Below are 11,876 nucleotides of genomic sequence, written 5' to 3'. Positions count from 1 at the left end.
TTACAGTCTTCATGAACACACCAGCTTCTGATCGAATTCTTCAAGTGGCGCCTCACCATCATCGATTCTTTCTTCTTCGAAGATTGATAGGATTCTCAGAATGAGAAAACCAATCCATTTGCTTTGTCTTGGGTTCTTTTCTCAGGCCAATGCCAAATGAAGAAACTTAACATTTCGATTATCAGCAGAAATTTCAAAATTTTGAAGATTACACAGTGGCGACAGATGGGTGTTGTCAACTGAATCCGAATTCCCAATGGTCCTTCCGAAGGTCTCGAGTGATCTACTGACTTGGAGAGTCAATTGGTTTGGTCTGTTTTTCGGTTGAGCAGAATCCATTTTGGTTCGTTAATGGTTCAACTTGAAACGTAATTGGTAAGAAAATTTGCATTTTTGATCTGTTTCAATTGGTTCCGGTCTTGGTTTATCACTTTTTCGTCATACGCTGGCTGGCTCACATGACAAGTTCCGCAGCCACCCAGTCTATTCATACAGTTATACATCTACTCACATTCATGTGAGACCTACACTTCTTATCGTTTTTTTTTTTTTTTTAAGTAATCAAACTATTTATTTACAGAATCGGACTAGCCAAGGGAGCGAGAGAGCATAACTCGCGCAACCAAGGAGAGGAAATAAGCCAAGCAATCGCGTCCAAAAGAAACTGGGCTTTCCAGGCTAAAAAATCCGCAACTACATTAGATTTCCTAGAGATATAGGCCACATTTCAAGACATAAAGGTATCACATAGAATTCTAATATCATCCAAAATGGCCGCTGCTGTTGAGGGTGGTCTTGTTGAACTTGGATGGTTAATGCATTTGACCAATTCCAGACAATCCGACTCCACTATAAGTTGATCCCTACCATCTCCCAAGGTATGGAGGAGGCCCATTCTCATAGCTAAAGCCTCACCCACTTATCGAACTAAGTTTGAAGAAGAATTCTCTTCACTCAACCTGTCCATACAACTATACATTCATATTCACATGACTGTAAATGTATAAACGTATAGGCAGCCTTGGTGGAAAGGATCCAAACTCAATTCTAGAAGAATGAGATTGAATTACCAACTTTTTACCATTTGCACAGGAGAGAGTTTAAATGGAATTTTATTAGGTCCATTTTTGACATATGTCCATCAATTACATTCAAATGTTGAAATAAGATTTAGAAGATAATTTTTTAATAATTTTATTTTAATTTTAAGATGGGACTGATGAACAGATGTCCTTCATTCATAAAGAAATGAATGGTCCATTTTGATAAAATTCCAGTTCCAATTTGGTATAGATTTAGGTCCTAATCCACCACATTTTACATTACGAACATAAAAAATAAAAAATAAAAACAAACAAACAAACAAAAAAAAAAAAAGTTAGACACATTTCTGATTGAGACCTGTTAAGCAAGCCTCCACTATAAATGGGCACCCCGAGTCGTCATAGTTCATGCAGTGAAGAAAACTAAGATGTCGCTCTGGAATCGTCTCCTTGTGCTGCTCCTCTTTGGAGTGGTGGCGCTCACCACCCCCACCATGGCCGATTATCACAAGCCACCAACAGCCAGTAATGGCCGCCGAAAGCTTCCTTCAGTGGAAAATCCAACTTTTCCACCTTACAGTCCATCCGAGAAGGAGAAACCACCATCAACTCCGGTGTACACTAAGATGGAGTACACACCGTCTAGGGTGAAGAGACGACCACCACCACCTCCACCTCCACCTCCACCACCACCACCACCACCACCCACCACCCAAGAGGCAGAGGCCACCTCCCACCACCCAAGAGGCAGAGGCCACCTCCAGCCACCACCACCCAAGGGGCTGAAGCCACCCCCACCACCCAAGAGGCAGACGCCACCTCCACCACCACCACCCAAGGGGCAGAAGCCACCACCACCACCACCACCCAAGGGGCGGAAGCCACCACCACCACCCAAGTAGAAGCCAGCTCCTCCACTTGGTCACCCTCCAGACTACAAGCCTACACCCCCTGGCCAAACCAACTAAGTTAGCTGTTACTGGGTTGCATGACTAGGGGCAATCACAAATAAATCTGTAGAGAGCTATGAGTCATAAATAAGAGCTACGAGTCTGCCCTTTAGTTTCTAATAATAATTACATGCAAGGATCAGTATGCATGTCATCAACTTGAAACTTCCAGTAAACTAGCAGTAGCTCGCTACTGCAAATGTTCTATTGTATTTTCTTTTTAATTTTCTATGTTCTATTGCAAATGTTCTATGGAACTGTGAGTCTGTGAACCATGTCATCCATTACGTGTCTTGTATGTAATGTTTACCATTGCTGTCTGTGAATGGTTTCATCTGTTTTGCAAATGTCAATATGTACTGCAACAACACTAAGGATTGCATAAATGAAATAATGCTTGATCAATCAGTAAGAATCTTGGTAGGTAGTAAGCATTTAAGTGGACTTCATCATGAAATATGAAGATCTCTAATTCAAATCCGGTCTCCATCAAGTTTCGATTTCCACAAGTACAAAAGAAAAAGAAAACAATTTCTAAACCACTTAAGAAGCTAGAGTTGATCAAAATTATGGAGGTCGTTAGCTAATTCCAAGTCTTCCACCAAGCTTAATTTGGTTTCCACGGACCCAATAGCAAAGAAATTCCTGATATTTCATGGCCAAAATGATCAACAGTCAAATTCTCATCTTTAAAAACCATGCTTGCTCGTCCACTTGAAGTTTGCAATTGATTTAGAATTTTCAACATGTGGATCCATTAGAATTCTCATCTTTTTTAGTATAGTATATGATGTATGTTATATAAAGAGAATAAGTGAGATATTACCACTATATATAGTTAATTCTTTCAATTTATTTTATTTTTTGAATTAATATGTTTTTATTTTATAAATATTTATATACAAGAGATCTTTTACATAGAACCTCTATATATACTAGCACATTCGATGAATAATTGTGTATGAGAGATTTTTTGCTTCGTTGTATGTTTTTCTTTACCAACTAATATTATCTTTACTTAATACTATGTCACTCACAATTTGTGATAGTGCGCACTTAATTGGATTAATATGTGTTGGAGCACTAATTTGAAGAAGCAACTCTTGGACCAAAAATCTTCGCAAGTCCTACTAAACTATAGTACCGAGCTCAAATGCGCCATAGAGTACCTCAAATCATACAAGAACACTTACTAAACTTCTGTACAACCGTAACCTTTTGCTTGAGATTCAAAAAACCCTCAAGATTATAACTTGAATCAAGAACATATACATTACACATCATACACAGAGACGAAGAAAGAAGAGAAAAACCCTATCACGTGGCCAAGGAACACTAATTCCTCAAACAAAACCTCCAAAATAAGATTAAATACCTCGATTTAAATTGGTTAATCAATGGTGCTAGTTCAAGTTAAAAAGAACCTAGGTATAAACCACAAATCATTGGGACATCATAAAATGCAATAGAAAGGCGATTTTACTAGTTAGCTCCTTAATTCACATATAACAAAGCTCATTGGGCCTGTGATATTAAATTATTAGTAAAGTTTCTTCTACCTCCGAGATATTATATATAATAGATAAAATTTTAACGGTATAACAGGATATTCTTTTTTTTTACCTTTGGTAAAACATCAAGGAAAGTAATACAATGAAATTATCCTCTTTTTTTGGGGGGGGGGGGGGGGGGGGGGGGGGGGGGGGCCGGGCCCGCGCCCATAAATCTTATGAATACACATTTTTTATTGGCACCTAACAAAGACCTAGCTCCCATATAAGAGGGGATCTTGCTAGGGTAGTGCCCCTGTTGTGGGGGTGCCTATGATGCCCACCGTTGGATGGATGCCATGTAAATTCCATTAAACCTGTTCATGGTTCATGCAGTTGAAGAAAAGAAATTAAAGATGCCTCTGCATGCGGAATCATCTCCTACTGCTTCTTTGAAAAAAATTCTGGTTGAAATTTTTGTATCACAGAATGAGAGAATGCAGAGTTGATTTTAATCCCACTGAGTTAGGCTTGACTTTTTTCGCAAGAAATTAAGCAAGCACTTAAGTGGACTTCATCATGAGTTAAATATTAAGAACTCTAATTCAACTGCGGCGGCCATCAAGCTTTGGTCTCCACGTGTCCAAAAACAAATATATTTCTGTAGCACTTAAGTGGAGCTTATCATAATTATTGGGATCTTTAGCTAATTCCAAGTTTTCCACCAGCCTACCCAAAAAAAAAAGTTTTCCACCAGGGTTCATTAGGTTTCCGCAGATCCAAAAGCAAAGAAATTTCTCAAGCATTTTAGGGCGGTCGTCCGAGATTTCAAATGGATCGAAGATTACCTGGTGTAAAATCTAGATTCTGAATCGGATCCTTTCCTAAAAGAATCGGTTTAGGGGGGGAAACCGATTTCAAAAGCTATACTTTGCACTTTACAAAATTACTCGATAATAGTTTTGTGCCGTTTCATTCCCCCAACATCTTTTTTATAACTCCGTTTGTCTTGTTTGAATTCTGTATTGTCTCTGACTCTGTCCGCAGTCTATTTGAGTTTCGTTCTCCATTATGTAGAGTAAATCATGTTTGGAAATCATGATTATGTGGAATTAAGTTCTATGGAAACTGACTCCAAAAAATTATGAAACCAAACACAGCTCTAGCCTTTTCAAGTCTTCCACCAAACTTTGGTTTCCACTGATCCAAAAACAAAGAAATTCTTAATATTTTAAGTGTGAATATTTCATGGTGAAAATTCGATGCTCGCAATCTTTAAACCCTCGCTTACTCGCCCACTTGAAGTATTGACTGTATCCATTTTAAAATTGTCAGCTACATGTGGATCCATTAGGATTCAAACAGCTATGATTATAAAGGCGAGGCGGCGGAAATTATAGCCATTCACACGTCTCTTTGAGACTTGCATGAACGTCTCTTGTACAACGAAAATTCTCTGTAACACTATGAAGGGTTGCTTAATCAGTAATTACCGATACATCTTAATGAAGAGGTCACACGTTCGATCATTTCTATGGTATATGTAAATAATGTAATACTCCGCTGATTCCACAACTACCTCCCCTCCAAAAGAAGAAAAAACGAAAATTTCCTGCAACACTATGAAAGGATTGCTCAACCAGGATTGATACCTCTTAATGAAGAGGTCACACGTTCGATCCTTTCTATGGTATATGTAAATAATGTAATACTCCGTTGATTCCACAACTACCCCCCCTAAAAAAAGAAAAAACAAAAATTCCCTGCAATATCATGAAAGGGTTGCTAACACCTCTTAATCACACGTCGACCCCATGGTAGATTGTAATACTCCATTAATTCCACAACAAACCCCCCCCCCCCAAGAAGAAACAAAAATCCCCTTGTAGGCCCAAACCCACCACTGAGACCAAATAAGGTTGGGCCGAGATGCACTGATCCTTAAAATTAATTTCCAGCCTTGAGTAATGGCTGGGCCACTCAAAAATTTGAAGTCTCAGGCTAACCCCGGCCCAAATAAGTCCAACCCTATTTTAATTTAATTTTATAATTAAAGTTAATTTTAGCATAGGATGTATGTTATATTAAGTGATAGTTACCCAAAAAAGAAGAAGATAATAAGTGATATATAATATATTTATTTTCTATATATTCATTTATGATAGACAATCCCCATCTTTATGATCACTAGTTCATTCTTTCAATTTGTTTATATTTTTTTGAAATAACATTCCTTTATTTAGATAAATAAAATGATATTTATATACTGATGATTTTATCCCTATTCCAATCCAATATATTTATCGATTTTCTTCCTAATTGGGGTATGCATAGAATTAGTCCGCTGGCTCAACCCTAATTTAAAGCAACGGTTGAATTTGTAGTGCATTAAATTGGAGCCCAGCTAATGGGATCGAAGAATCAATATCGAGCTTTTTAAAAAGTCTCAACATCCAACCTATACAACCAAGAGTTATTTTCTACTTAAAAGATAAATGTTCACAAGAAGAAGACCCACCATTTATTCTACTTAATTTTTAGCCAAGTATAAACAAAAATTACCTAAAAGAAAAAATGCAGAAAATATTTCTTTCGAAATGAACATGTGGGTCTCGATCCACTCTTATTGCATGGAGGAGCCAAAATTGGTGTATAAGTTGAGAAATACATAACTAGTTTGATGAGTAGTGAATTAATCTTCTCATAAATTGAGTAAATAAGAGTACTTTTATTCACATAATCACATGTCAAGTTTCAATTAAAATGGAATCAATCAATTGTTACAAGTGTTGAAAATGTTTTAAGTGACCCATTAATGGTCCAAAAATAAGCATAAGTCCCATTTCTGAAACTCGATAAATTAATATCAGAGCTGGAACTCTCTGTATTTATGGTATGGAGACTCCAAAGTAACATCATATATGATAGATCAATGAAACCAATATATTTTTTAATATGATACGAGTCAGTTTTACGAAGCCCCAGTTCTGTAAAAATGAGCATCAGTGGTGCTCACAGTTTATGCAGTACCTTAAGAACACAAAGATGTCTCTGTGGAATTGTCTCCCAGTTTTGCTCCTCCTTGGAGTGGTGGCTCTCACCACCCCCGCCTTGGCCGATTACCAGAATCCACCCAGCTACATGCCATCGGAAACTCTCCTGCCCTCACCACCAGTTTCTATGATCACACTCTACAAGGTGCACAGATCACCACCACCACTTCCGGTGTACATACCCACTAGAAAGGTGAAACTGCCACCACCATCACCATCACCATCACCACCACCTCCGGAGGAAGAGCCTCCACTACATAAGTAAAAGTTAGGTCCTCCTCCATAGGTGGATTTGAAGAGATAGAGCTACTTGGTCGTCAATAAGAGGTGCTGCCTTTGGTTTCTTATTATTTGCGTGTGTGGATGTGAATATGCATTATCCAGTTAAAACTTCCTCTGCTTCTATATGTGAAGGGATGTTTCATTTGTATGGAACAATGGAGTTGACAAGTGTCATCTGCCATGTATGTAATGTAAGCCATTGCAGCCTCAATAATAAGAGATCTGTGTCTTCATAGTTTCAATGTCGTTCTTCATCTTTTGCTAAATCTATTTTCCATTCATCAAAATGAGATGAGATCGGATCATCTACAGCAACATTTGAGAGGCATCCACAAATTGCTTTGTTCTATAAAAAACTTCCTTTCGTACTCTTGGAAATGACAAAAAGATATGAAACATATGATTACCTATCACATTCATTTTTTTTTACTGCTAAAGGAAAAAGCCTTGTGATATCAGATCATGATACATAACATGTTAAGAATTCAATGGCTATAATTACAAGGGGGGAGAGGTTACAAGAGTTGAGTTTTTAAAATATCATATATCCCAAACAGAGAGATACATGGAGATATTCTGGCTGTTGCAAACAAAAATTCACTTAAACAGGAATATGTCAAAAGTTGAACCATCAAGATCAATTTAATCTCATGGTTTGAAGTTCAGAGTGTGGATTCTCTATTTGTAGGGGTAGATGACTTTGTTCCACTCATCGGTTAGTCTTCCTCCTAAATATAATCAACGGGTGTAAAGAGAACACTGTCTTCAATTTTTTTTCTCCGCACAGAAAATCAAAGATGCAATGCTGCTCAATTTCGTCAGTGTTAAATCCCTAATGAAATTCAAGCTATTGTAAATAGTGTTAAATCCATGTCCTCTTGTTTTTCATAGTTAAATTTTAGAGCTTATATTCCCAGAGATTGTAATTAAAGTTGAATATTCCCTGAATCCCTAACTAATAGGGTCCTTTCCTTAGGATGGAAGAAAGAATGACCAGTATCCTTTACTTGGCCGTCAGACCTTAGTCTCTCTAATAGCCAGGTCCTTCCCCTATTGAATAAATCTGTTTTTTTTTCACTATCGAAGGGTTGTTTAGTTGGCAATTGGCACTTCTTAGTGTAGAGATCACGAGTTCTATTATTAATGTCGTACTTGTAATATTCTCTCTCTTTTTGGGTACATAGACGAGGTCAAAAGACCCAATAAAAAGACAGAAATAAGATTAGCTACTTTGAAAATCAACACGTAGAATCTCCATCAATTCCGGAGGAGGTTCCTGAATGAAAGACCATAAATTTCCAGGATCCATAGATAATATAGACAACCAATCTGTAGCTTGATTATCATCTCTTTCCACATGACTGAAACGAACATGCCCTCTAGAGACGAATAGATATTGAATTCCTTCAGTTATATTGCCATACTTTCCTCAATCTTTATGACATTGAGCAAAGAGACTATAGCTTGCTGGGAATCGGTCTCAACCTCAACCTGACTGGCTAAGCTCCCATATTTAATGCAAGTGACAAACCTTCTTGAATTGCCAATAATTATGCTTCAAGTACTTCACAAAGTAAAATCCTTTTAGCGAAACCGCCTCAAAAATTATCATCCTCGTCTCTAATAAGTCCACCCAGGTGGGGAAAATGTTGTCGACTATTAACAGCAGCATTGGTGTCACATTTAAACCAATCATTTTCATTTTAAAGCTACCGATTTAAAATTTAAATTTTTTTTTTTTAAATCCAATTTAATCGATGATTTGGTTGATCTTGAAAAAATCGGTGGGACTTGACGGAAATTCAAAGAGAGGGCATGAATGAATTCGCACTGCCGGTTCATCAAGCTTGGCCTTGACACCAACCCAATAGTAGCAACCCGGCTTCTCAACGCGTACGCTTCTTGTCAATCTCCGAACGCATTATCACACGCCCAACGGTTGTTCGACCAGGTTCCTTCCAAAGATATTGTGCTATGGACCTCCATTATCTCTGCTTACACTCGGGCTGGCAATCCCCACAGAGCCATTCAACTCTTCTCTCAAATGGACCTCCAGTTCCCTCCATATCAATCCAATCACTTTGTATATTCTATAGTCGCTCGAGCATGTGGGTCTGCTTCTGGGCACTACCTCCAGTTGGGCAAATCCATTCATGCTTGTGTGATAAAATTTGGGTTTCTACCTGATGTAGTTGTTGAAACGGCTTTCTTGGATATGTATGCAAAATGTGGCGTTATCGAGTGTTCTCTTAAATTATTCGACGAAATGCCGCAAAGGAATTCAATCTCTTGGAATGCTATGATTGCGGGCTGTGTTCAAAATGGAATGGAAGCTCTTGCTTTGCACTTGTTCTATCAGATGAAATGTCTGGAATACCAGATACCAGACGAGTTTGCAGTGTCGACTGCATTGGCAGCTTGTGCGGGAATTAATGATGTGGGTTTTGGCATGCAACTTCATGTTTATCTTCTTACTGTTGGTTTTGAGTCAGAATGTGCTGATACACTCTGTAATATGTACTTGCGATGTGGTGAGATATCTTGCTCTGAGAAAGTTCTAAGTGGAATAGAAGAAAATGTAATCTCAAGGCTTATAATGGTCAAAGGATATGTCTTCAATGGCAGATACTATGATGCGATAATGCATGTTGTTCAGGACAACAGTTTCATCCAAATTGCAGCAAATGATCACAGTGTGGTTGTCTCCATCCTCACTGCGTGCGCAAATCTCTCGTTGCTTAGAGTTGGAAAGCAGGTCCATGGTCTTATCATTACTTTCATTGGTATCCACTTGAATTGGGTTTCAAATGTTGAAGAAGTTGCCATTATTGGAAGTGCTTTAATTGACATGTACTGCAAGTGCTCTAGTGTCAGAGAAGCTCGGCAGGTTTTTGATCAGTTCAATCCTGCTCGACATATTTCTCACTGGAATGCAATGATCACAGGTTACATGCGTGCTGGCTTGCTAGAAGATGCTAAGGGGTGTTTTCAAGAAATGCCTGAGAGAGATATTGTTTCTTGGACAACAATGATTTCAGGATATGTGCAGCATGGATTCCCTCAGCAAGGGCTAACTTTATTAACTAAGATGTATAACAATGAAGATGGGCTTATGATGGAAGGTAATTGCTTCACTTTTGCCACATCTCTTGAAGCATGTACTCTCTTGTCAGCATTGGGGCCGGGAAACCAAATACATGCAAAGCTGATTCGGTCCAGAATAGATAATGATACCAACAATGTGGTTGTTGGGACTGCCCTGATTAACATGTACTCGAAGTCTGGTAGTTTGAACTATGCACATAGAGTATTTGACCGGATGTTGGAAAAGAATGTAATCACATGGACATCGATGATAACTAGCTATGCTATTCATGGTATTGGTTTCCAGGCTCTTGAGGTTTTCCATCAGATGTTGAAAACAGGTGTGAGACCCAATGAAGTCACATTTATTTCAGTTTTGACAGCATGCAGCCATTGTGGCTTTGTTGAAGAAGGGATGAGATACTTCAAACTGATGAGGGAAAAATATGGGATAGTCCCTAGAGCTGATCATTACACTTGTGTGATTGATTTATTGGGAAGAGCTGGGAGGCTCACTGAAGCTTGGAATTTATTGGAAGAAATTGAGGATGAAGACAGCAGTGATGATTCATCTGGTGAATCAATCTGGGGTGCATTTCTTGGGGCTTGCAGGTTACATGGAGATATAGAAATGGGGAGCAGGGTGGCTAAGAAGATGCTTGAGAAGAAACAACAAGTTTCTTCAACCTACATTACACTTTCAAATGTTTATGCGGCAGCAGGCTTGTGGGATGAAGCATACAAAGTTAGAGAGAAATGGAGGAGAGAACATACCATTCCTGGTGAGACTGGAGGCAGCCAAATCCATGTTCTGCTTGGTGACTGTGAATCCTAGGGATTGTAGATTATTTTGCTAATTGGGTATCCATTTTCCAAGCAGTGTCATGAAGTACTTAGAAACTACCCGGCATCACATCCTCCTCAAGCCTGAGTCTTTCAGAAGTATTTCTCCGATATAAGAGCTTGTCAGTATACTAGTGCACTTCTTACCTATCTAGTTGATATGATCTGGCAGCAAGAGTCTGATACAATTGATGCCCCCATCACAAAGCCCTCTTGCTACTATTGCTATTAAAACCTGCAAAGTTGCATATGCTTCCACTGACACTATATAATCAAGAGAGCATCACAGATGGTTCGTGCAGACTGCCCGGTACCACAAAAAGAGAAGAAAACCTTTATGCAGTACCCTCTGAGCTTACATCTTGAGATCCATGATGAAAGGTCTGGCTCTTTATCACTTTCATTAACCCAACCATGCCAAACCTCTTATACATGAATAATCTCACCTTAAAGAAAACATGTACAATACATAAGTCATCTAAAAACTCTGTTGCAGCTCTTTTTACATACAGCAATACAATGACTTATTATTTTTTCTTTTTGTCAAGAAATAAAAGGCATATCATTAAGTGAAAGAGTGTAATCATACATGGTTCAACCCTATCTGTGCATGCCAAACTTTCATGTAATCATTAATGTTGTTTGTATCAAGCCCTGGTGCAATGGTTGCCTTCTTGTTCATTGCAATAAAAAAAATTTCTGGGAAAAAGATAGTCACAGTGTCATTTTTTCTTTGCAATGATGTGTGTCAGTACCTCTCTCTATACTCAGAATACCATAGCATCACTCTTGTAAAATGTCTAATCTGTTCTGTTGTGGTCCTAATTTTTAAACTAGGAGTCCTTTTTGGTCATGATCAAATCAATCACAAGGACCATAGGCCCATAGGCCTCCTTGGCCGAACCAAAGACTTCCTTGATCTTATTGCTTTTATATAAGTGGCTGTCACTAGTACTAGTGTACCAGAAGCAAGTTCACAACTAGAAGGAATTTCACTTGTTATAAAATGTGCTCATCTATGTTTTTCTTTTGGGTGCAATGAAGTTAGAAGCCAGAATCCCAACTATCATTGAATTGGATGATGATAATGGAGGCATTTGCTAGAAAATTCCTACTATCATTGTAAAATGT

General features: G+C 38.4%; 1 protein-coding gene across 1 annotated transcript; it reads left to right on the top strand.

Moving 5' to 3' along the window:
* Window positions 1-8,500: 8,500 nt before the first annotated feature.
* Window positions 8,501-11,443, top strand: LOC149009786 (pentatricopeptide repeat-containing protein At2g13600-like). Its single transcript, XM_089162515.1, has one exon. It carries the CDS (start codon window positions 8,638-8,640, stop codon window positions 10,735-10,737), a length of 2,100 nt encoding a protein of 699 aa, XP_089018641.1. The 5' UTR covers window positions 8,501-8,637; the 3' UTR covers window positions 10,738-11,443.
* Window positions 11,444-11,876: the final 433 nt, after the last annotated feature.

This window comes from Hakea prostrata, chromosome 7 (assembly GCF_041222555.1).
Source record: "Hakea prostrata isolate BN-2017 chromosome 7, UWA_Hpros_2, whole genome shotgun sequence".
NCBI classification, from domain to species: Eukaryota; Viridiplantae; Streptophyta; class Magnoliopsida; order Proteales; family Proteaceae; genus Hakea; species Hakea prostrata.
This window is presented reverse-complemented; position numbering and strand designations above follow the sequence as displayed.